Source organism: Lissotriton helveticus, chromosome 4_1, assembly GCF_964261635.1.
Source record: "Lissotriton helveticus chromosome 4_1, aLisHel1.1, whole genome shotgun sequence".
Taxonomy (NCBI): domain Eukaryota; kingdom Metazoa; phylum Chordata; class Amphibia; order Caudata; family Salamandridae; genus Lissotriton; species Lissotriton helveticus.
In genome coordinates this window covers 86,311,256-86,338,566 of record NC_136063.1, presented here as the reverse complement: position 1 = coordinate 86,338,566, position 27,311 = coordinate 86,311,256, and the positions used below count along the sequence as shown (strand labels likewise).

The 27,311-nt window shown below is 47.0% G+C and overlaps 1 protein-coding gene across 1 annotated transcript in view; it reads left to right on the top strand.

Annotated features, from left to right (window-relative positions):
* The window catches only part of LOC144827940 (E3 ubiquitin-protein ligase TRIM58-like), a 60,030-nt gene extending 42,517 nt beyond the window's left edge, over window positions 1–17,513 (top strand). Inside the window, exons 4-5 of the mRNA XM_078686105.1 lie at window positions 14,145–14,251; window positions 16,984–17,513. Of these exons, the coding sequence (XP_078542231.1) occupies window positions 14,145–14,251; window positions 16,984–17,513 (637 nt within the window). The remainder of the gene's footprint in view (window positions 1–14,144; window positions 14,252–16,983) is intronic.
* The last annotated feature ends 9,798 nt before the right edge of the window (window positions 17,514–27,311 follow it).

Genomic DNA, 27,311 nt, shown 5'->3' with positions numbered 1-27,311 from the left:
GGTCCCATTCTCGAAAGCGTCCCCTCAGCCGTGAAGATTCTACAAAAGTCTTGGGGGCCCCCGACTCCCGCAGGCTTCTGGTGGGGAGCGGCTGCCATGTCTGCTCGTGGAATGGCCACGACGGAGCTACGAGATGGTAGTGCTCTCATGCTGACGCCAGCTTTAGTCTGAAACATCCAGAAACACTGTAGACTACCAATTCGATCAGTTCCGGTAGCGCCCCAACATGACCCGGAAGAGAAGAACTTGCCCTCCCCTCTTTGACTGATGGTTCTTGTTGCCTGTCCCCTCTGTTGTCATTTAACAGAACTTTTTGGACTGCTGAAAGGGGTTGTGTTCCGAACGCTGGTTGGTGGAGACATTTTGACTATATTCTTGACCTACGTTGTCGCGTAATGCGTTATATGACACGCCGCGTTAGCGCACCCGGAAGTGATCCGAGGCGCGGCGCGCAGCGCGTAACGTAAGCATAACAGGTCATGTGACTTGTTAATAAAACTTTTCATTGGTTCATTTTACTTTTGTTATTTTAATGATGAAAAGCTTGGTCATATGACCTACAAATTACGCTTTTTATTGTTTTCGAACATTATTTTTTTAAAACATATGTTATAATATTCCAGGCTAATGTACTTTCCCGAAAAATGTACAACTGTCCTGCAAGTAAAATATATTCCTTTTTCGAGAAAAAGGGCGTTTCTTCGTTCCATGACGGAGCCGTTGAGTAAAAGAGACTCGGCCTGCTGTCTTAGTCGCCGATACGCCTGATTATCAGATTCTTATCGATCACTTTATGTTGCAGGAGTGGAAAACACAACTGCCCTTGACCATTTATCTTTACTGCGTTCCTACATATTATACCTTTTATCCGTCATGTAATTGGACTGCTTTATTTCACTTGCCTTTTACGGATTCGAAAACAGTGACTAAAAGTAAAAACTTTACCAATGTAAATACTACTACCGTGTTTTGTTTTAAAAACTTTTATTGTGAAAATGTCAGTATACAAATACGGGCCTATAACCACGTGGGCCGGCCACGGAGCAAACTGAAATCGTATATGATGAGGAGACATTTACACTGTAGAGGAACGTAACGAGCGGGCCATTAGGTTGCAAGAACTAAGGTGTCTAACAGTTGCGGAATCGGTGGACGTACATTTTGTAATTAAAATAAGACAGGACCACTTACAATAAAATTTTCTAGATATACATTTGCGGGCAAGGAGTTACGAGTCCCATTTATACCGGCGCCATTTTGGGCGAGGCCGGGCAGGTCCAAGATATAGTCAAAATGTCTCCACCAACAATCTGCCAGACCAGAACCCCTTTCGGCCCTTTATGCTACAAGATGGTGTCTTCCATTCAGAAAATATTGTTGGCAGCATTTTGAAAGGAAAGATAAACAGCCGTTCTCCTAGTGAGTCTCACATTGTTACATTTAGGAAGAATGTTGAAGAGTAATATGTGGAAAATCTGAAGCCATTTTTCTACAAACTCTCAATCAGCCTTGGATGGAAAAAAAAATCCTGAAGAATGTACAAACTGAAAACCAATTTTTGTCTGTATAGCATCAACAGCAACGCTTGAGTCAGCTTTGTGTCAAGCCGCCATTTTCATTCAATCAATAGCGTCCCCCTGCACACATTCAGGAACCTGGTCGTGTCTTCAGGTGAAACGGATTGTGGGACAAGAAGCAGAAATGAAAAGGAAAAAAGTTCCGCCGGACCTCGGAAGCCGGCCGCCTATGTCATGGGCGATCTTTGGCCACACCAGGGCAATAGTGAAGCTGCAGCAGGTGCAAAAGAGCTTCAGACAGTCTTACAAGCACTGCTTTTCTAAACATTTTTTTGTATTTTTGCACAGTTTTATATATTTTTTTTGTTTTTGATGGAGGGGAAACAACAAAAAACAGGCATTGAAAAAAGCTCAACAGTGCAGGGCGCCTTGTGCTGGTTCCGACCTATTCACACATCGGTCCACTACTGACATCACCTCATAAGCCAACGGGGCACCCCACGCCGACTTTCGGCGCAGCATTGTAGGATGGCCACACCAGTGCGGCAACTTGCTGGACACCACCTCGGTGCCATCCGGATCTCGGCGCGTTCGAGTCACTGTACCGCAAAACTGACCGGAACTCAGCTGGACACGCCGTCTTTCGGCGCAGCATTGCAGGATGGCCACACCATTGCGGCAATTTGCTGGACACCACCCCGGTGCCATCCGGATCTCGACGCGTTGTGCTGCCTTCGGCCTATTCGCACATCGGTCCGCTACTGACGCCGCCTCACGTGCCAACGGATTTTCTACGCTTTTTGTAGCCCTATGCCGCATAACAGTTCATGTGACTTGTTTATAAAACTTTTCATTGGTTCATTTTACTTTTGGTTTCCTAAAGATGGAAGGCTTGGTCATATGACCTAAAAATAACACTTTTCATTGGTTTAGAACATTTTTTTTTCCCAAACGATGAAAGCCCCACCTTGTTTCTGGATCATTCAGACTGAAGCTGGCGTCAGCATGAGAGCACCACCATCTCGTGGCTCCGTCGTGGTCATTCCGCGAGCAATCATGGCAGCCGCTCCCCACCGGAAGCTTGCGGGAGTCGGGGGCCCCCAAGACTTTTGTAGAATCTTCACGGCTGAGGGGACGCTTTTCGAGAATGGAGCCCAAGCCCTAGCAGGCAAGCGTCCGAGTTCCAAGGTGTCCCAGGGCCATTTCAGTGGACCAGGCCCAAAACCGAAGAGCCGTCCGCCATTTTAAGAGTCATGTGGCAGCCGCCTATCGCTGCACTGCAAGAGTGGGAGCAACTCAACAACATGGTGAGCGAGACGCTGTAGCCGCAAGAGCGGGTGCAACTCAGCTGGATGGCCGCCACCTGGGGAGGCCCGTTCACGCCGCCTCCCCCACTTCCCCCCCCCCCCGGCCGCCCCACGCCAATTTTCGGAGCAGCATTGTAGGATACCAAAACCAGTGCGGCAGTTTACTGGACATCACCTGGGTGCCATCAACATCTCAGCGCGTTCTGCTGCCTTGGGACTATTCGCACAACAGACCGCTACTGACGAGGCCTCCCCCCGCACCACCCGGGACGCCCCACGCCAATTTTCGGAGCAGCATTGTAGGATCCCAAAACCAGTGCGGCACCCAGGCGACATCACCTGGGTGCCGTCCAGAACTCTGCACGTTGTGCTGCCTTGGGACTATTCGCACAAAAGACAGCTTCTGACCATTGTTGCTTTTTTGGGTGAAAAATGTTTAAATGTTTTTACAGTTTTTGTTCCGTTCATTATATTTAAAAGTTAATAAAGTTTTATAATCTTACTTTGTTGGAGTGTTATATATTTTTTTTAAAAACGGGTGAATGGGGCCTTGAATCGGGTTATTGTCATGTGTGGGCTTTGGAAGTGTGCTGCTGCAGGATCGGACATTTCAAACTCAAATGCACGTTCTTTTTCTTACCTTTCCGAAGCATGGAGCGCAATAGCAGGCAGAGAAAGGGTGATGCACGTGTTGAACACTACCTGACCTGGCAAGTTGCTGGCAGTGCCCCCCCGCCCGCTCCTGAAAGAGAGCACACACACACCGCCACCCCGAGTACTTCACAAATCTTTAAAAGACCATGCGCTTGTTCATGAGGCTTAAATGGTTTATCACCTCTTCTAGAACCCCTGCATCGACCCTCTGACGTTTCCTGGAAAAATTACTACGTAACACAATACCAAGCCCTGTCAGCTGAAACCCCCGAGGAATCGTGGGGCATATTATCAAGGGGGTTTATCTCTGCTTTTTTGGCTTTCAAAGCCATGAAAGCGGAGATAAAATTATCTCCCTATTACCAAGCTGTCGCTAACACCAGTTAGTGACAGCTAAAAGGAGATAGCGACCATCTTGGGCCCCGCTTTGCATGTCAGTGATACTTATCACTAATGACATGCAAAGTGGGCGTGCCAAGATGTTAGCGACTGGAAACAGTCCCTAACATCGCTATCTCCTATTACCAACTTTTGGAGATATTCGCGCTAAGCGCGAATATCTCCAAAAGCTAACACCTGCCCTGAGCAGTTCTTAGCCATGTTATCCAATGGGAGGTGGATAACATGGCTAAGAGCATTTGCTCGATAATACATGAATATCGCTGACTTTTCTGCGATAATAGCAAGGTTTATCTGCGATAAAAATCGCCGATGTGCGGCGATAATTTTTGTCTCTAAACAAGTTAGAGACAAAAATTATCGCTAGTTGTTCGGAATATGCCCCCGGGTTTTTGCTTGCAGAAATCGGGAGGCGGGAGACTAGCACTGAAATCAGTAGTCTCACGCCTGAATCGGGAGGGTTGGCATGTCTGGATTCTCTACAGCTGGGGCCATAAACTACATCCGCAGGGGTAGGTGATAGCCTGGGACCAGCCTGGCATCTAAAATGGCTGCCGTGCACGACAAAATTGTGGCATTGGAAAAAAGGCAAGATGGCGCAGCCGCTGGAAGACATGTATCAACATATATGAGCCTCCTCAGCCACCCTCAGGAAACATAGGGGATTAGGATACGTCTCCCGCACCCCCTTATACCTAGTAATTTAATTAACGAAGCACAAAATGGCGAATTCCCGTTTCGCTACCAGTTTGCGGCCCAGTTCGCGGCCCGTGAAGCGCTTCTACCGTGAAAAATCATTTTTTTTTTCATTTTCCCCACGGGACCCTTTAATAACCCCAACAACATTCCTAGGGGGTCAAGAAGAGTATACCTTGCCCCCTTTCATTAAATTCCCCCTTCGTTTTTCACCTCTTCTTCTCTCTCGATCCTACCGAGAGATAAGATGGCGGCCGCTCCGGACTGTTTAGAATGTTGACAGACACCGGAGAGCCAATCAGCTTTCTGCACGCAAAGTTCCGTTTCGCGAAAAGTAAGCGAACCGGTGCGCAGCCTGGAGCGCTGTTACAGATATATATCTTGTTTTGAACGTTAATTTCCTAGCAAAGGCACATCGGGCTAACAGTCCCTACAATTTTGCCAAGTTTCGTGCAAATCCATTCAGCCGTTCGAGCTAAAAGTGAGTCCAACCGCCCTATGGAAATTAACATGGGAAAAACGCGTTTTGGGACCCCCCTTTTTTCTCGGCCCCCCCTTGATGAAACCCCCCCCAAATGTTCAAGGGCTGCTCAGAAACAAAATGTGCCATTTTCCTGAAAATTTCAGCCGATTCCGTCCACAAACGCCAAAGTTATTAGACATAGAATTTTCAAAAATCCCATAGGGAATAAATCCTAACTATATATACCTACTGGCGATAGCCAGTAGGTAATATATATATATATATATATATATATAGTAGAATGTAGAAACTGTAAGTACAAAATCATATCTTTATGTACCTCCTAATTTTCTGGCTTCGGAACCCCCGGCCCAAGATTCAGACTGCGGTGAGAGCCTCACTGGCTACTACAGGAGATTCTTCAGGGGGTACGGCTCCATTGCTGCCCCTTGACAGAGCTGACTTCCAGGAAGCAGCCACATCAGGTGATCTGGACAGAGGTGTGCCAGAAAGCTTTAGACCCTCTGAACGATGCCATGAGCACAGCACCCATGCTCAAAACCCCAGACTTCTTCCAACCATTCATTGTACAAACAGACACCTCAGAGTTTGGTTTAGGGGCTGTGCTCTCACAGCTAAATGAAGGGGGCCTGGATCAGCTTGTAACTTTCATCAGTAGGGGGCTACTTCAGAGAACAGAGGTGGAGCGCAATAGAAGGGGAATCCTTTGCCGTGGTCTGGGCACAGAAGGAGCTGAGATCATACCTTTTTGGTGCTCACTTCTGAGTTCAGGCAAAGCACAGAAGGTGAATGCAGATCAGGGGTGAGAATCTGTTGAGGTGGTCCATCTCCCTACAGGAATGGACTTTTCGGTGGAACACTGTCCTGGAACGGACACTGCTGATGCTGTTGGTCTCTCCAGGTTCTTCCGTCCTCGTCAAGAGAGCACCCAAGAAGTTGGGTAGCTCGCCCCACTTTCAGCCAGGGGGACATTAGTTAGAACTGGCATCCTTGGTGTGGTTTCCCCTGACTTTTTGCCTTCAGACCCCTGTCCTTGCTGACTTCATTCATGCTAACTTTATGAGTCTGGCCAGTTTACTACTGCTAGCCAGTGCTAAAGGGCATGTGCTCTCTGCTTTAAACTAAGTCTGGGCTGCAAACTTCGCTCTGCCCACTGAGCTCTCACAGTTTTGCCTACTCAGCGCTCCGGCTCAGCTGGAGTTTAGCAAAAAAACTCTGCTGGCCACGTAGTGGTGGAGTTTACCGCCAGCAATTATTTAATGAGCCCCTGTGCTGCTGCTGCTGCTGACTCCCTACGGGTTGGCCCACCTCCAGTGTGCTTAGGTGACTACCCCGTCCCCCTCCCAAAAAGGACACAAGAGAGCAGGGTAGAGTTTTTTTGCACCTTCACCTCCATCAAACAGGAAGAGCCCCCTTTGTGCTAGTTTATCACCCTCCTCCCTCACACGAGCAAATTGCTGCATTTTCCGGGTAGTGTGTCCATTTCTTCGGGTGCACTGTGTTTGCTGATTTTTTTTTATTATTCCCGGAGGGCGGAGACATCACCAGGGGTACTAATTCATACTACCTGGTACACTTACGTAACCCTGAACTCTGTAAAATACTTGTAACCTGTAACTTTATCCATCCCTGAACCATAAGCAGCCACTTGCCACTCCATACCATAACCATTCCTGAACCCTAAAATAATCCTCAAACCCCTTACTACCCACACCCTACCCATCCCTGAACAGTGCCTCACTACCCTTTAAAAATCCCTGAACACTAAAAACCTCTCACAACCTTGTTCTCTCACCCATTTCTGAAAATTAAAAATGCTTTATTAACCTTTACGCATCCCTGGACCCTACAAACCTCTATAAATCTCTTACTACCCAGTACCCTTACTCCTCCCTGAACCCTAAAATCCCTTATTTCCCTGAAATCTTACTAATCCCTAAACACTAAAAACCCCTTACAACGCTGACTACCCATACACTTACACATCCCTAACCACGAAAAACCATTTAAACCCTCACTACCCCGTACACTTCTCCCCCTCTGAACCCTAAAACCTCCTTTATGATCATTGTAACCCTGAACACTTTCCAATCCCATAACCCGTACATCTCCTTTTTTAAATGACATAATTATTATGTCTTTTAAAAAAAATACCTAACTGCATGCTAAAGGAATGTGTGTCAAAGTCCTGCGGGGTAAAGACTGCAGGGTAAAGGCTTGTTACCTCACACACTGTTTTTGTGGGACTTGAACATCCCTATAGTCATGCTGCATGGGGTGAATTGAACACCACCAATATAAGCGCACACTAACAGACCCTATTTATGTGGCGATGTGGACATGTCCATAATCACACATTTAAGAAAACAAGTTGGATTGAGAAGCTAAATAGGGGCAGCCCTCAGCCTCCCTTCAATATCACAATCAGTGCACAAGAGAGGGAAAGCCTCGCAATGGTGAACTCTTAACGTGCTAAGAGGTCAGATAGACTGTGGAAGAGGTGTGGCGCAGCGGCCAGGGCGACTGATGCTGGCATCTGGGGCTTACGGTTGGATCACCGGTGGCAGGTCAGCCCGGCACCATGTGACTCTGGGCATTAGCTCGCTTCATCTTCCCGAGGGCCCCCAGCGCCTCGACACCACTTCGGAGGTAGCTGTGCGCGTTACAAATACTGGTATTTCATTTAGACTGGTCTCAATATATATCAAAGTGAAAAGGGATCTGCACCCATGTAAATCAGCGTGACCCTTGCATCACATGGATGTATTAATAGGATCCTCACCTATTGGTACCACCAGCAGCATGCTTCATCATCGGATCCTCACCACAGCTCATAGTGTGGGTGGGTGCCCTCCGCGCGATTTGTTTAGCGGAGCTGTTACTAGAACCTAAGTGCAATTTGAAAAAGCCTTTGGTATCCTAAATCTTATTTATTGAGCAGGGATAAAAACAGTGTGATATTCCATGAGTGCATGACCTCTGACATCTCCAGCTCAGTAGGGTCGACATGTTTCAGCCTATTACAAGTGCCCTCAGGGTCAGTAGGCTTTCTTCAGGACCAACTACATCTGTGGAATTCCTACAGGTTGTGGTTGGTGGATTCCAACTCCTAATGCTGGGTTACACAATTCACTGCAATGAAGCATGCAGTCATGCAGACCATAGGACCTTTTCCATCCAATGGTCTCTGAAATAGAAAATACAAGAGCATTTTGTTAGGAGGTGAATAACACCCTATTAATGTAATTGTCTCATGCTAGTGCACACTTAGATTATCGTGTGCCAAATGCGGCATGCAGACACGCGAGTTTACTCCCAGACAAAAGACTATATATGACAAAAATGCACACGCTAGTATTTTTCAAAGAATCGTTATGTGTATGACACCTACATCGCTCATAAATATTCAGGCTCCATTAGGTAGTGGGGTTGGGACGATCCCTGTCATCACACTCTAAAAGGATAGAAAACATACATACACATGCATCAATATTGCATTTTGCGATTACTTAATTGCGAAAAATAAGGAATCGCAATTAAGGAATTGCAAACTGCAATGCATGAAGAAATCGATATAAAAATAGCGATTTCTTAAAATTCCTTAATTGCGATTCTCTAATTGAGAATCGCAATTAAGGAATACTTCCCCATCCATTCCTATGGGCCTAGAGGCCCATAGGAATGAATGGAAAGACATTCTTAATTTGCAATTCTTAATTTGCAATTCACCATTCATCAACTTCTAGACGAAACGCAGTTTGGCTTCAGGAAAGGGCATGGAACCGAGACCGCTTTAATAAAGGCCTCAGATGAAATCAGAGCCATTATGGACCAGGTAGGTGTGGCCGGGTAAACAGTCAAAATATCGATTTTTTAATTTCGACTTACACTTATATCGAGTTGCTAATATCGATGGGACAGAATATCGATGTCCAGAATATCGATGGCCAGAATATCGACCCTAAGGTAAGTAATATCGAAATTACTTATATTGATAGCATATATATCGATGTAAGTAATTTCGATTTACTAATATGTGTTAGAAATTTTAGTTAAGTATTTAAATTAATTGTTATAATATGTGTTTAATATGTTTTTATAAATAAAAAATATATAAAAGTAAATAATATGTTTTACTACCAGAGCGGGTTGTGGGTTTTTAGGGGAATAGGGTGGGAAGTAATTTATTTGTAATTAAATAATTATTTTTTAATGATTAATTTATTTTGCAATTAAATATTAATTGGCAATGAATTATTTTAATTGATTAATTGATTAATTAATTGATAATTTATGTATATTTTTAAGTAAATTATATGTTTTACTACTGGAGCGGGTTGTGGGTTTGTAGGGGAATAGGGTGGGAAGTAATTTATTTGTAATTAAATAATTATTTTTTAATGATTTATTTTTTTGCTATTAAATATTAATTGGCAATGAATTATTTTAATTGATTAATAGAATAATTAATTGATAATTTATGTTTATTTTTAACTAAATTATATGTTTTACTACTGGAGCGGGTTGTGGGTTTATAGGGGAATAGGGTGGGAAGTAATTTAATTGTAATATTAATTAATTTTGGGTAAAGGAGTATTTTTAGTGTTCAGGGTCAGTTTTGGGTTTTTGGGTAAAGGGGTATTTTTTGTGTTCTGGGTCAGTTTTGGTTTTTGGGGTAAAGGGGTATTTTTAGGATTCAGGGTCAGTTTTCAGTTTTTGGGTAAAGGGGTATTTTTAGGGTTCAGGGTCAGTTTTCAGTTTTTGGGTAAAGGGGTATTTTTAGGGTTAAGGGTCAGTTTTCAGTTTTTGGGTAAAGGGGTATTTTTAGGGTTCAGGGTCAGTTTTCAGTTTTTGGGTAAAGGGGTATTTTTTGGGTTCAGGGTCAGTTTTCAGTTTTTGGGGAAAGGGGTATTTTTAGGGTTCAGGGTCAGTTTTTAGTTTTTGGGTAAAGGGGTATTTTTAGGGTTCAGGGTCAGTTTTCAGTTTTTGGGTAAAGGGGTATTTTTAGGGTTCAGGGTCATTTTCAGTTTTTGGGTAAAGGGGTATTTTTTGGGTTCAGGGTCAGTTTTCAGTTTTTGGGTAAAGGGGTATTTTTAGGGTTCAGGGTCAGTTTTTAGTTTTTGGGTAAAGGGGTATTTTTAGGGTTCAGGGTCAGTTTTCAGTTTTTGGGTAAAGGGGTATTTTTAGGGTTCATGGTCAGTTTTAGGTTTTTGGGTAAAGGGGTATTTTTAGGGTTTAGGGTCAGTTTTCCCTACTGTTGCACCCACTGGAGTGGGAATAGTAATTATTGTTAAGTAAGTACATATTATATATGATTTTTAATTATTATTTTTTAAATTAAATATGTATTATTAAGTTTTTTTACCATTATTACATATATTTAAATATGTTTAAGTAATTAATAAGTATTATTTACAGTATTTTTATGTTATTTTAAATTTTAAAAAAATCGATATATTTAACAACGATATTTTTAACATCGATATTATTTTTTCGATATTTTGGTACTTACCATGTTGTACATAGGGCGTCGATATTTTTGCTATCGATATAATTACGCCGATATTTGTGTAGGTCGAAATTCTGTCTGTCGAAATTCTGTCATAGATCCGTGTGGCCGTTCTGATTCTTCTGGACCTGTCCGCAGCATTTGACACGGTCGACCACGCTATTTTGGTCGACCGTGTCACAGCTCTGGAGATAAACGGCATGGCCAGAGATCTTATTTCATCCTTTCTGGCCGACCGTACCCAGACAGTCAAGTTGGGTAATTTCTACTCTCCCGTCTCTGCACTACCTTGTGGAGTCCCACAGGGCTACTCGCTAAGTCCTACTCTATTTAACATCTACGTAGCGGACCTAGCGAGGGTAATAAAGGCCCATGGGGTGCGACTTACATCTTACGCAGACATCACCCAACTGGTGCTGGCGATCCACAAGGACGGCCCAGTGGTGGCAGCCAACTTCCAAAGGGCCATGCTCGCTGTCAGTACTTGGATGTCCTCCAATTGTTTGAGGCTTAACTCAGACAAAACCGAGGTCATGACCTTCGGCAAACTCTCCCCGGAATGGTCCTCCATTTGGTGGCCCAATTGAAAAGGCGAGAAACCTGGGAGTTATTTTTGACAGCAAGCTGACATTTAACCTTCACGTCAACAAGGTTGTGTCATCTGCCTTCTTTATTTTAAAGAAAATCAAGAAATTTCTGCCTTACCTCCCTATCTCAGCTGGGAAGACCCTAGTTACCACCCTAGTGTTTTCCAAAATCGACTACGGAAATGCCCTCTTTCTTAACTCTCAGAAACTCGTTCTGTCTAAGCTGCAGTCCATACAGAACGTGGCTGCGAGAATTCTCTTAGACATCCCTCGCCGCCAGCCTACTACTCCCGCCATTCGTCAGCTTCATTGGCTTAGAGTAGAGGGCCGAATTAAATTCAAGGCCCTCTGCATCGCCTATAAAGCAGTGCATGGCGTCGGACCCAAGTTTCTGACTGATGCATTTCAGTTGTACACCCCTAAAAGGCAGCTGAGATCTGCCAACACCTGCCTCCTACCGGTACCTCGCACAAGAACAGCAACTTGGGGAGACAGACGTTTTCTGGTTGCTACGCCCAAGCTTTGGAACCTTCTGCCACTTACTATTAAAAATGCCCCCAATTTGATGAGCTTCCGTAGGCTCCTAAAGACATGGTTGTTCAACCAGTGAGTTTGCTGTTCGGTCCCTCTAGCCCCCACCTGCACCGAGACACCTTCGGGTATTTGTATGCGCAATAAAAATATCATAAATAAATAAATAAAATAAATAACATTCGCAAATTAAGAATGCAATTTCAAGGGTGCAGGGGTGTCCAAAGGACACCCTTTTGCACCCCTGAAATCTGCTTAGGAGTACATTTTGTACACACACATGCCCCAAGGGCATGTGTGTGTGTAAAATGGAACTTTGAAAAATGCACTTTAGTCCATTTTTCAAAGTTTTCGCAAATTACGATGAAGGTCAACTTCATGGTAATTTGCTCCCCTTATTTGCGAATTCGAAATTTTTTAACGTTTGATGCATTGCATTTAAGGAATCTCAATTTGAGATTCCTTAAATGCAATCGCAATTTGAGAAATCGCAATTTTGCAATTTCTTAAATTGCGAAACTTACTAAAATGTTAATGCATCCAAAAAATGGAAATTGCATTCGCAAACGGCCGAATTTTGAGATTCGCACCGTTTGCGAATACAATTTCCTTTGATGCATGTGGCTGATAGTGTTTACCCTTCATTTCAGAAAAGGGATCAATTATCCTATTGCCCCCTGGCATTTACTACACCAAGGGACATGGTCCTCCCTGGGGAGCTGAATGCAAGAAAGTATTTTGTAATGGGGTGAATAATACCCCTATTCATGTAATTGTCTCATGCTTGTGCACACTTAGATTATCGTGTGCCAAACGGGGCATGCAGAAAGGATCCTGAAGCTTTTTTTTATTAGCTCTTAGGTTCTAGTTAGAGCTCCACTTACAAATTGTGTTGAGCCCACCCACTCACACTAGGTGCAGTGCGTGAGGATCCGATGATGATGCATGCCACTCGTTGTACCAACGGGTGAGGATCCTGCTTATATATCCATGTGATGCAAGGGTCGCACCAATTCACCAGGGTGCAGATGCCTTTTCACTTGGGTATATATTGAGACCAGTCTATGACCTCTTAGCACGTTAAGAGTTCACCATTTTTTAGGTTTTCCCTCTCTTGTGCACTGATTGTTATAATCACACATTATCTCTGGACTTGAACATCATTATTATGACACACTAGCTGTCTGGGGACTTGAATATTATTTTCACACACTGCCTGGGTCGCGACTTGAACATTGTCTTCAAACATTATTTAGGAGATGACTGAAACAAAATTAACTTTACACCCCTTCTCAGTGGGGTCTTGAACAGTTCATCTTCAAACACTATCACCGTGGTGACTTGAAAATCCACATAGCTACACACTATGTTTGGTGGGATTTAAGCATCCCTATAACAACACGCAATCTCTTTGAGGACTTTAACATCACATTCGTTACATTGTATCATTGAGGGAACTTGATCATGACTATCGTAAACATCACATCTGTGGGCAATCGAAAGCTCCAATAATCCCACGCAACCTCTGTTTGAACTTGAACAATGGTCTTAAAAACAATTTTAGTGGGGACTCGAACAAGATTATCTTTAGACACTTGATGTACCTCTGTGGCATCATCATCACACAATATCCCAATGTAGGATCACATACCACCTGTGTGGGCATCATTACACACAGTGCCCATGCAAGTATTAACATTACATGCATTCCTAAGAAGATGTTGTTTAATAGCTACTGTGACAAATGGATAAGCAAATATTTGAGCTCTGGGCTCCACTTGGCCATATCGCTTGATTCCATCTGTTAATTTCTTTATGCTTTATTTCCTAACTGAGATTCTGAGCACTAAGCACATGGGGAAATAGTTTTAAGTGCCTTTCTGTAATCATGATATATGACATTTTCTGACACATTATTTGCATAATTCCTATGTTGTGTACCCCTAGAATATGTGGAGTAATTCATCTGAGAATAGATTATTTTGTTATTTGTGCATACTGTTCATAACATAAGCATTTAGCCAGGTGCCTTTGCCTGTATTCAATCACAGATGGCAAATATGAGTAGGTCTTCACAAGTATGGCAGCACGCGTTCAACTCCCCACAAGGATTGACCTGTGCGTGCGATTAAATAACAATATATTTGCAAACTTGTAGCATGAGCCTGTATCTTGAATTGTTTCTTAACATTTTTCTGTTACTGGTGTACTTTAAAAAAAACATTGGGAATGGTTAGTCCCCACAAGACAGGTATCAACGCATAGTCCCCACAAGGAACATGTGTGTGTGTGTGTGTGTGTGTGTGTGTGTGTTTGTATATACACATCAACTCCAGTCCTGCTAGAGCTCCTGTAATTACAGTATTTTATTTCAAATAACAGGGTGGTCGTGTTGTCTCTTTCAGATCCTGTAGCCTCTTAGCGTTTTGTAATACTAAAATGATTTGTGTGTCCTTCCAGGTGTAAGAAGGTGAAGTTTCAGGGCCCAGAGTCGGAGATAAAGAAAAAAAATGAAAAAGAAATTATGAAAATTCAGAAACCTGAAAAGGAGATGAAGAAATATAAAGGTAAATAGATTTGTGCTGAATGAAATTATATTCTGGTGTCCACACTGAGACCTTCCGTGTGCCTCCAGCGACAACTGCAGCTTTTACTGTGGAAAGCCCTGTTCGGCCAATTGGCGAGTGCAAGGTCACACAGTGACCCCCTCAGTTGTGCTAGCTCCTGAACGGTGCTGGTGGTCCCTCGGCAGTACAGGGAGTTCCGCCTTAGCATCGGACCATGACATCCCCTTGGCTGGGCATCTGACGGTGACCGAGACCTGGGAGAGGCTGGTCGACCACTTGCACTTTCCCCAGATGTCTGAGAAGGTGATGGAGTTGTGTCGCTCCTTTGTAACCTGCCAAGCCAGTGTCAAGGCAGGAGGCAATCCCAAGGCTCCCCTGATACCACCGCCAGTGGTGGGGACACCTCTTGAGAGGGTAGGGATTGGGGCTCCCTGATACCTCCGCCAGTGGTGGGGACACCTCTTGAGATGGTAGGGATTGGGGCTCCCCTGATACCACCGCCAGTGGTGGGGACAGCCCTTGAGAGGGTAGGGATTGGGGCTCCCTGATACCATCGCCAGTGGTGGGGACACCTTCTGAGAGGGTAGGGATTGGGGCTCCCCTGATACCACCGCCAGTGGTGGGGACAGCCCTTGAGAGGGTAGGGATTGGGGCTCCCTGATACCACCGCCAGTGGTGGGGACAGCCCTTGAGAGGGTAGGGATTGGGGCTCCCTGATACCACCGCCAGTGGTGGGGACACCTCTTGAGAGGGTAGGGATTGGGGCTCCCTGATACCACTGCCAGTGGTGGAGACACCTCTTGAGAGGGTGGGGATCGGGGCTCCCCTGATACCACTGCCAGTGGTGGGAACACCCCTTGAGAGGGTAGGGATTGGCACGGCTGGTCCCCTGGACCCTTCCACAGTACCAGGAAATGGGCTCATCCTAGTGGTAGTCGACAATGCGACTAGACATCCCGAATCCATTCCCTTCAGGTCAGTCACTGGTGTGCACTGTGCTGTCATGTACAGTGTGCCCTTTAGTACAGTGTTTCAAGTAGTGCAGGGTTCTTGCTCGTACTGTCTTGTCCAGTGTTCTTGCTAGTTTCTCTGTCTTGTGCAGTGTGCTCTCTAGTGCAGCGTTCCATAAGTGCAATATTCCTGCTGGTGCTGTCTTATGCCTTGCACTATCATGTACGGTGTGCCCTCTTGGGCAGTGCTCCACACAGGACAGTGTTCTTGCTAGTTGTACTGTTTTGTACAGTGTGCTCTAGGGCAATGTGCTGTCTACTGCAGTGTAACTTTGAACAGTGTGGGACACCTTGTACACTGCACTGCCTAGTGCTGTTTTCTGTTTAATATAATGTACCACTTGTGCAGTGTGCGTTCTAGTATACTATGCTATTTATTACTGTGTGTCATCTGGTGACGTGAGCTCCCTAGCACAGTGTACTGTCCAGTGCAGTGTGACGTCCAGTGCATTGATTGAGACCATTTATGCTCAGTTGCTTCAGAAAAAAGTGCCCACGACCGGAATCAAGGAAAGGGGTTGGGGGAGGAGCAAAAAGATGTGGTTTGGAAACGGAGATGATGCGACAAGTCAACCCTTTACTGCAGTGTACTGTCTAGTGCAGCACAATGGCAGTGTAGTATAGTGTGCTGTGTAGTGCAGTGTGCTCTCTACAGCAACGCGTAATCTAGTCCAGTCTGCTGTCCGTTGCAGTGTTTTGTGAAATAGTGTATTGTCTATTGTGTTGTGCTCTCTCGTGCTGTAGCTGCCTCGAACTATGTGCTGTCTGGTACAGTGTACTTTCTAGTTCAGTGTGCTGGTTAATATAGTGTTAGTTCTAGTGCAGTGTAGTGTGTGGCACAGTGGGCAGTCTCCTAGGGTGTACTGTCTGGTACATTGCACTATTTTAGGGTTCAGTTGAATTGAGTGTGTGGTCTTATATAGTATCCCTAATATTGCAGTGTGTATCTACGACTGTGTGCTCTCTACTGCACTGTAATATCTAGCGCCGCATACCCTCTAGGGCAGTGTGCTGCCTCTCATTGTGTGTTGTCTAGAGCAGTGTGCAGCTTAGTACTGTGAGTATCTATCACAGTAAGTAGAGCAGCTGGCTCTTAAACATAGTGTTTTATCTAGCACAGTGTACTGTCTGCAGTGTGCTCTGTAGTATATTGTGTGTCTAGTGCAGTCTATCATCTAGGACAGTGGGTGCTGTAGAACTGTGCACTCTACAGTGTGCTCTGTAGTATACTGTGCTGTCTATTGTAGTACACTATCCAGGACAGTGGGAGGTACAGTGTACTGTCTGCTGTGCACTCTGTAGTCCAGTGAGCTGCCTAGCGCAGTCTGGTATCGAGTACAGTAGCTGTAGAGCTGTGCGCTCTCTGCAGTGTGCTCTGTAGTACAGCGAGCTGTCTTGTGCAGCCTCCCATCTAGGACAGTGAGCGCTTTACTAACATGTACTCTCTGCAGTGTGCTCCCTTGGTGTCTAGTGCAGTGTTCCATCTAGTACAGAGTTCCTCTTGGCACAGTGGGTGCTCTAGCACAGTGTTTAGCACAGCGGTGTGGATAGCAGTGTTCAGCGTAGTATAGTGACCATTTTCAAGACCGTCTACCATGTGGCGTAGTCTAGTGCTGTACATTGAGCTCCCTCCAGGTAGGTGCTATGAAGTGCAGTGTAAAGTGCAGTGTGGTTCTTTGTGATTGGTCCTCTGTGCTCTAATTCTGAATCTCTTCTCTGCAGTGACGGTGACTCTGGATCCAGACACCGCGCATCCGAAGCTCCGCCTGTCTGAGGAGGGGAGACATGTGAGATGTGTGAGATGGACAGAGACATGGCAACCCCTGCCGGACACCCCCAAGAGATTCACCTCCTGGCCCTGTGTGCTGGGGAGCGAGGGGTTCACCTCAGGCAGACATTACTGGGAGGTGCAGCTGCTGAAGGACGGGTGGGAAGGATGGACTGTGGGGGTCGCTGCAGGGTCTGTGGAGAGGAAGAGATGGATCACAGGGTCACCTGAGGGGGGAGTCTGGGCTGTGGAGAGGAGGGAGCATGATGGTCAGTACTGGGCTCTCACCTCCCCTAAGACTCCTCTGTCCCCTCACGAGAAGCCACTGAAGCTGGGGGTGTATCTGGACTACGAGGGGGGGAGGCTGTCCTTGTACAATGGAGACTCCATGGAGCTTCTCTACACTTTCCCCCGGACCTCCTTCACGCACAGGCTCTTCCCGTTTTTCAGTCTATATATAGGAGCAGAGCTGAGGCTGGTGTAGGAGCTGCAGCCCCCAAGGAGCAGAGCTGAGGCTGGTGTAGGAGCTGCAGCCCCCCCCCCAGGAGCAGAGCTGAGGCTGGTGTAGGAGCTGCACCCCCCCCCCCCCAGGAGCAGAACGGAATCTGGTGTAGGAGCTGCAGCCCCCCCCAGGAGCAGAGCTGAGGGTGGTGTAGGAGCTGCTGCCCCCCCAGGAGCAGAGCTGAGGGTGGTGTAGGAGCTGCAGCCCCCCAGGAGCAGAGCTGAGGCTGGTGTAGGTGCTGCAGCCCCCCCCTCCCCATGAGCAGAGCTGAGGCTGGTGTAGGAGCTGTGCCCCCCCCCCCCCAGGAGCAGAGCTGAGGCTGGTGTAGAAGCTGCGGCCCCCCCAGGAGCAGAGCTGAGGCTGGTGTAGGAGTTGTGCCCCCACCCCCCCCCCCAGGAGCAGAGCTGAGGCTGGTGTAGAAGCTGCAGCCCCCTCCAAGGAGCAGAGCTCAGGCTGGTGTAGCAGCTGCAGGCCCCCCAGGAGCAGAGCTGAGGCTGGTGTAGATGCTGCAGCCTCCCCCCCTACACTCCCCCACACCAATCACAGGCACTCCTGTCTCATTATTGATAAGGATAGCTCCAGACACCAGACTCCTGACTCGAGGCACAGGCACTGCTATCTCTACGCACTTCTAAACACAAGCACAGATACACCTGACTCAAGTCACAGGCACGCCTCAGTTCGAGGCATGTGGGCTGCTGAATTCATATCTGTGCATAGATCGCCGCCTAGTGTTGGGTCCGGATGATTGCACATTGTTGTCCTGGAGAAGTCTTCGAAGTATCACTGGATAGGTGGCTCCTCCCCTGGACTACAGTGCGCATGGGCATCCTCTCCATCCTCAGATTGTTTTTTTCCGCCATTGGGTTTGGATGTTATAATCTTAGCTCAAGTTAGGAAACTTTTTTCTCGAAGCCAAAAGGCTTCCGCGACCGTCGGTATTGTTTCGATCGGTATCGACGACCTTTCTCTATCGGACATTGACTACCGGAAGGCCTTTTTTTCCCTCTCGCGTCAAGTTCTTCGACGATGGAGAGTCGAGGCCTTTTCAAGCGGTGTCCGCTTTGTAACGCTAAATATGCGCACAACGACGTCCACCCCGTGTGCAATAAATGCTTGTCACCGGACCACGATGAGGACCAATGTATGGCCTGTGCCCGGTTCAGATCGAAGAAAACTCTTCGGACCCGACGCGCCGCTCGATTGGAATCGAGGAGGCCTGCGCCGGAACCAGATAATATCTTCGGGACCGGTGACGATGACGTCGTTGAGACACCGGACCAAGATGAACCATCGGAGCAGTGATCCGAGCAGGGATCCGACTATGGGGCTGATGAAGAACAGTATCTGGGGGACGAAGACTATGATGAAGTCGTCGACGAGGTAGGAGACGTCGACGCTCAGGCCCTTGGGGCCGAGGAAGATAGCTCCGAGGAGCTAGGCTCTACCGTCAAAACGGGAGCCGGTGGACATAATATCGAAATGGCTCAGGTCGAGGGATCGCCACTCGGCCTTAACCAAGATCTATCTTCCAGTTCAACAGCCCCACATCAAGGCCCGGCTTCGAACATTATAGTTGAGCCATTGGTTTCGAAACCAACTTTGGTCGATCTCGGCAAAGCGAAACCGAAGCCAGCACATTCGAAATCGAAACCGAAAGTGCAACTGCTCTAGTCGGCGCCAAGGCCTCAAAGCCCTCAGGGTCGACGACACAGATGAGGGACTTCGATGCAGGAAGCTTCCAGAAGGCCCTCGACTCCGGTATCGGGGCGCCGAAGACAACGGTGAAGGCCGTCGAGTCGATGTTATCGGCGCCGAAGAGAGTCGTTGTGCAGCTCGACTCGAGACGGAGCTCCACTCCTCGATCAACAGCGGAACAGGAGACTGACGTCGGTTCACGATCGGATGCCGATGCGGCACATGACAAAAAACACACGAGGGTCTTGACTCCTAACTCAGCGCGGCTGAGTCAAACCAGAACTATATAACAAAACAGATGCCACTGCTGAGAAACACCTTCGGCCTACAAAAATTTGTGACATTAGCTGTTTAGATTCAAGCAAATAGATGCAGCACATGAAGCGCGTAAGGCCCGAGTCATGGCCATACATGTCGAGGAGTCGCTTCAAAGGATCAAGGACAAGGCTTCGTCAACGGGACCGAAGACTGTTCCTAAATCTAAGTTGGCCTCTACTAAAGACACGTCGATGCCACTCAAATTCGGTCTCCCACCGCCTAAGCCACCGAAGATGTTCGAGCCGAAATGAAGCGCCGACTCCAACAAACGACCTGCATTGACCCCACAGCATGCCAAGGTCACCGAGGATCGAGAAGAACGGCAGTTCATCGATTCAGAAACAGGGAGACTGTCGATCCACAAAAGGAAGATAGTCCCAGAGAAGCCCATGGAGTCTTTCAGGATTCCTCTTAAGAAAAAGAGAGGTTCACCTGCGTCGCCAGTAATGGTCGAACACGTACAAACCTATGGACACGTGCTTCAATCCTATTCCCCTACATATTCTGATGCAGGGGTCGGTGACGATAACTTTGACGGTGATGACGACATGATGGACGCTGATCGTGATGATCAAAGCCACCCATGGGTAGACCCTGCTGACTCGGGAAACCCGCAACATGACCCTGATACCACAGTGTATAACGTCAAGACATCACCGACTGAAGATACTACGGCTTTCAATGCCCTCATTGAAAGAGCTGCGTTAAATCATGATGTAGACCTACATAGTGATACTGTGGAAGTGGACTTCCTTGTGGACACTTTCTCCACTTCTGAAAGAAGTGTCAAAACTCTGCCTATGCTCATGGGTGTTCTTAAGCACGCCAAAGACATTTTTAAAGAAAATACTAGAGCTAGGTTGGTTAACCCAAGGATAGAAAAAAAGTATAGGCCGGCACCAGTGGACCCCACCTACATTAAAGGACAATTGCCTTTGGACTCTATTGTAGTTGCAAATGCAAGGAAGGGGGCAAACTCGCAGACAACTGGAGATGCGCCTCCGCCTGATAAGGAATCCAAGGTACTGGAGACATCTGGCAAGAGAGTGGCAGCACAGGCTGCAAACATCTGGCGTATTGCTAACACTCAGGCGCTTCTGGCACGTTATGATAGGTCACACTATGACACTTTAGAGACATTATTACAACACCTTCCAGACCAATACAAGGAAGGAGCTGAGTTGTTGGTTCAAGAAGGGAAGCTTATCTCCAACGCTTCCATCAAGTGTGCATTAGACACAGCTGACACTGCAGCTAGGGCTATAAACACTAGCGTCATGCTCCGACGACACGCATGGTTGAGGATATCCGGCTTTAAGCCCGAAATACAAACAGCCATTCTTAATCAGCCAATTAACACTGACTTCTTATTTGGCCCTGACGTGGATGCCACCCTTGAAAAAATAAAAAAGGACACAGAGACTGCAAAATCCATGGGAGCTCTGCAGTCGCAGCAGTTTCGGGGTGGCTCCTTTCGTCGCTCCAATAACAGAGGACCCTCCAGAGGCCAAAACACCCAGCAGACGCAGTATAGTAAGGGTGGCGCACAATCCTCCTACACCAGAAATCCCAGAGGTGGATACAGAGGATACAACGTCAAGGGCAGGGGTAGAGGAAATAATAGTTCCAGATCCTCTGCCGCTACCAAACAGTGACGCCTTGTCACTGCCCCCCGACCATCTAACACCTGTCGGGGGGGAGACTACAACAGTTCCTGTCTGTATGGATGTCCATCACCACAGACAGGTGGGTAAGAGATATTGTACAGTACGGGTATTGCCTAGAGCTTACGGCCACTCCACCCAACATCCCGCCAAGACACCGTCCTATGTCCGCAGAGCACTTACACTTATTGCAGCAAGAGGTTCTCAGTACGCTGCAAAAAGGAGCCATAGAGCTCGTGCCTCTAGCGGAGCAGGGATCAGGGGTGTACTCTCTGTACTTCCTGGTTCCAAAGAAGGACTGGTCCCTCAGGCCCATACTCGACCTAAGACCCCTGAACCAATATATTCTGTCGGACCATTTTCACATGCTCACCTTACAGCAAGTCCTACCGCTTTTAAGTCAGGGAGATTTCCTCGCAACCCTGGATCTCAAAGATGCATACTTCCACATTCCCATGCACCCTTCCCACAGAAAGTATCTCAGGTTCACCATTCAGGGTCAACACTATCAGTTCAAAGTCCTCCCCTTTGGAGTGACTACAGCACCCAGAGTATTCATCAAGTGTCTGGCGACAGTGGCGGCACACCTAAGGAGACAGCACATACACGTCTATCCTTACCTGGACGACTGGCTTGTTCAAGCGAAGACAGCCCAGCAGTGTGCCAGCCACATGTCCCGCACCATTCACCTCCTTCATGATCTAGGATTCTCACTCAATTACCCCAAGTCATATCTGCAGCCCGCCCGCGTACGACAGTATCTGGGCGCGACTATAGACACTCTGGCAGCCAAAGCTCAGCCAAATTCAGTGAGGATACACAGCATGTAATTGCTGATTCAAAAATTCAGACCTCAACACTCGCTTCAGGCAAGAGTGTTCATGCAGTTGATAAGCATGATGGCCTCCTGCATCTTCATAGTCCCGCACGCAAGACTACATATGCACCCGCTTCAGGGGTGCTTGGCACGTCAGTGGAACCAGGCTCAAGGACAGTTGAAAGACCTAGTGTTGGTGAGCGGTCGGGCATACAACTCTCTGCATTGGTGGAATCCACAAAACCTTTGCAAGGGCCGACCGTTCCAAGAGCCTGTACCACAAATAATACTGACAACGGACGCGTCTCTCCAGGGATGGGGAGCTCATGTACTCCATTACACAGAGCAGGGACTATGGACGACACAGCAGAAGAAGATGCACATCAACCTTCTAGAGCTGATGGCAATCTTCATGGCAATGAAGGCCTTCAAAGTACATCTGTGCAACAAAGTCGTGTTGATCCGGACGGACAACATGACTGCCATGTACTACATACAGAAGCAGGGAGGAACACACTCTCCACAGTTGTCTCACCTGGCTCAGAGCATGTGGAAGTGGGCCATTCAGAGGAACATGTTCCTCATGGCGGAACATCTCCCAGGCAAGGACAACCAGATGGCGGACCTGCTCAGCAGGCACAGCCATCAGATGCACGAGTGGGAGATACACCCATCAGTACTCCAGCCGTACTTCCAGCAGTGGGGTCATCCAGAGATAGACCTATTCGCCACAAGGGAAATGCAAAATGCCGAAGCTTTGCCACCAGGTTCCCACATCCGCAGTCACAGGGCAATGCGATATGGATGAACTGGTCAGGCAAATTTGCGTACGCTTTTCCCCCAGCGCCATTAATTCCGCTAGTGGCACGCAAATTGAGGCAACACTCGATGACACTCATCCTGGTTGCTCCAACGTGGGCACGCCAACTATGGTACACCACGCTCGTAGAACTGTCCGTGGTACCGCATCAAAGGCTGCGGCTAACACCCTGGCTTTTGACGCAGAGCCATGGCGAAGTTCAGCACCCAGATCCGCAACAGCTCAACCTAGCGATCTGGCTCCTGAGGTCCTAGAGTTTGGATACCTCAACTTGCCTCCGGACTGTATGAATATCATAAAGGAGGCACGAAGACCCACGACTAGAGCATGCTATGCGGCGAAATGGAAACGATTTGTCGTGTACTGCAACAATAATGACATTAACCCCCTCGACGCGTCAATTCAAAACATTATTTGTTACCTTTTGCATCTCTACCGATGTAATCTGGCTTACAGTTCCATCCGCATACATTTATCCGCAATAGCAGCCTACCTGCAAAACAGGCAACACCTGTCTCTGTTCAGGGTACCCGCAATTAAAGCTTTTCTTGAAGGACTCAAAAGAGTCATACCTCCAAGACTTCCACCTTCACCAGTCTGGAACCTCAATCTGGTTCTCACAAGACTCATGGGGCCGCCCTTTGAATTTCTGCATTCCTGCGAGATTCAATTCTTAACCTGGAAAGTGGCTTTCCTGGTAGCCATTACCTCTCTTAGAAGAGTTAGTGAACCTAAGGCACTAACCATTCAAGAGCCATTCATTCAGGTTCATCCAAACAGAGTTGTTTTACGTACCAACCCCACCTTTATGCCTAAGGTGATTTCGCAGTTCCATATAAACCAAACCATTGAACTGCCAGTTTTTTACCCAAATCCAGAAAATGTTGCGGAACGATGCCTACACACTTTGGATGTGAAAAGGGCCCTTGTGTATTATATAGACAGAACTAAAGGATTCAGGAAAACAAAACAACTGTTTGTTGCTTTTGCTCCACAGCATAAAGGCAATCCCATTTCAAAATCAGGAATAGCCAGATGGATCGTTAAGTGTATACAAATTTGTTATGAAAAAGCTAAACGCACCTTAACGAACCCTCCACGTGCACACTCCACACGCAAGTTAGGAGCATCCATGGCTTTTCTGGGGAACATTCCACTAGAGGAAATATGTAAAGCAGCCACATGGTCCACTACTCGCACATTTACGAAACACTACTGCGTAGATGTACACGCTAGACAGCAGGCAGCTGTAGGACAGGCTGTTCTCAAAACCCTTTTTCAGACTGCTGCAGCTGGCACGGGCAGCCGCCGCTAACAGGAGGAACTGCTATGCAATCTATGCACAGATATGAATTCAGCAGCCCACATGCCTCGAACCGAATATGCTACTTACCAGTATGCATCTGTTCTTGGCATGTAGGGCTGCTGACATTCATATCGCCCGCCCTCCTCCCCGGCGCCTGTTGCAGCTGTAGCATTCAGAATTTTCTATTTAGCATGGTCATCTCTCACTGTGTTACACTCCATCTCTGCCACAATGGCTAAAAACAATCTGAGGATGGAGAGGATGCCCATGCGCACTGTAGTCCAGGGGAGGAGCCACCTATCCAGTGATACTTCGAAGACTTCTCCAGGACAACAATGTGCAATCATCCGGACCCAACACTAGGCGGCGATCTATGCACAGATATGAATGTCAGCAGCCCTACATGCCAAGAACAGATGCATACTGGTAAGTAGCATATTCGGTCTCATTAGCACCTTAACTGCGCCGAACGTTCCGCGCTAGTGTGGAACATTCTATTGCGCGGGCGGGGCCCGACGGCCAACGGACGTTAGCAGCGCTCCACAGGTAGTGCACGCGCCAGCAGCCATGAGGTTAACAATAATGGTAGCTCCAGACACAGGCACACCTGACTCCAGGCACTGCTTTCTCCAAGCACAGGCACCGCCACTGCTGATTCAAGAATCAATGACTGCTGATTCAAAATGGGCACTGCTTAATCAATACAGAACCACTGCCGACTCCATTACAGCTAATGGGGCTCCAAGAACAGGCACTGCTGACTCCAAACACATGGACTACTGATGTAAAACATGCTTACTTCATACACAATCACTGCCTGCTTACACATTACTCTGACTGCAATCAAAGGCACTCCTGATTACAAATACAGGCACTACTTTTATAGGCACTGCCTATTTAGTGGCTAGGCACTACTGACTCCAAGCACATGCTCTACTGATGTAAACACTGTCACAGCTTACTGCACGAACAGACACAGTTCACTTAATTACAGGTAACCCAAACTCCAAGTACAGGCACTGCTGACTTAAATCACAATCACTCCAGAAAGACAGGCACTGCTGACTTCAATCACAGTCCCTTTACAGGCACAGGCACTGTTGACAACGGTACTGCTAATGCTGACTCCAACCAGGCACTGCTGATGGAGGAAACAAATACATCTGATTCAAAACAGTAACTACTGCCTCCAGTCACAGGCACTGCTAATTCCAAATAAGCACTGCTGATGCAGGCACTACTGGCCTCAAACACAGGCACTGCTGAATCAAATTACAAGTACTGTTGACTCCAAATACAGGCACTGGTGACTCTATTTCAGATACCCCTCAAGTCATAGCCTGTCCTGACTGCAAGAACAGGCACTGCTCACTCAGTGATAGATAATTCTTACACCAAACACAGAACACCACTGTCTCCAGTGCATCTAGTACTGACTCCAAGCACAGGCACTGCTGCCTCAGTTACAGATAACCCTGACTCCAAATACAGGCACTGCTAACTGAATACACAGGCACTACTTACTCCACACAATGGCACTTAACTCCAAGCCCAGCCACTTTTCTTTCAAATCACAGGCACTGCTCACTCCAAGAACAGTCACTCAAGACTCAATTTAAATAATGCTGAGTGCAAATACAGGCACTGCTAAACACAGGCACTACTGATGTGAATTAATGTCACTGCTTAATCCACAAAATAATAATAATAAAGACATTTATAGAGCGCATGGAAAATAGTACGCCATCTCGGCGTGTCCCCGCGCTAAAGAAGAGGCGATAAACTCATAAGGGGGGAGAAGACAGTACGAGGCAAGGGGCATTAAATAGGCTATAAGGAGAACAGATGAGTTTTTAGTTGCCGTCGGAAAATGGTTTCTGAAGGCTCCATGCGGAGATGGCTGGGAAGTTTATTCCATGCTGTTGCAGCCGCCACTCTGAAAGACCGACCTCCCATTTTTTCTCTCCTATAGCGGTGGGTCATAAGCATGCCCATACCGCTAGATCTGAGTGATCTGCGTGGTTCATACCTGGTAACCAGACCTGTCAGATATCTGGGGGCTTTATTCCAGATGATCTGATGGCATATTAGGAGTACTTTGTACTGTATTCTTTTTTTCACTGGGAGCCAGTGGAGGGCATCCAGAGTGGTTTTAGAGTTGGCTCTTCGAGGGAGTCTAAGCACTAGGCGGGCTGCAGCATTTTGCAGTATTTGGAGTCTTCCAATGCTTTTACAAGAAGCTCCAGGCACTGCTCACTCAATTAAAGATAATCTCTTTCCAAACACAGGTACTGGTAACTCCAGTCACAGGCCCTCCGGCCTTCCACCATGAGCACTATAGGCATTCCTGACTCCGAACACACGCACTGCTGGCTACAGACACAGGCACTACTCACTAAATTATGATTAAATTACCTTTATTCCATATACACACACTCATGACTCCAGTACACTAAATGTTCACTCCAGGAACAGGCACTGCTCACTGAATTACAGGTAATTCTGATTTCAATCACATGCACTGCTGACTCCAAAGACAACCACTCCTGACTCACTACAGATTGACTCCAAGCCCAGGTGCACAATCACTATTGATGAAAACATAATCCCAGTTTGCTCCATGAACAGGCACTGCTCACTCAGTTACAGCCAACCTTGGCTCTAGGCACAGCTAATACAGACTCCTATCGCAGGTACTCCTGACTCTAAACACAGGCACAGCAGACTCCAAGCACGTTTTAGTCAAAGTACAGAAACTGCTGACTCATAGCAGGCACTGCTGATTCTATTCGCAGGCACTGCTTATAAATAACAAATACTTCCGATTCAATGCACATGCACTATAGACTCCATTGCAGCTAACTCTGACTCCAAGCGCATGCTCTACTGAGCACTAAGCATGTCCCTTCACACTCCACCAACAGGCACTGCCCACTCAATCACAGATAACACAGACCCCAATCAGAAGCTGTCCTCAATCTATGGAGAATCACTGCTAACTTCAAGCAAGCCATCCCTCACTCCCAGCGCCTCTGATTCCAGCACACACAATCCTGATTCCTCACAAACTCTGCAAAGTCCAAGCAACAGGCACTGCTGATGCAAAACACAAATACTGCTGATTCGAAACACTTGAACAACTGCCTCCTGTGACCGC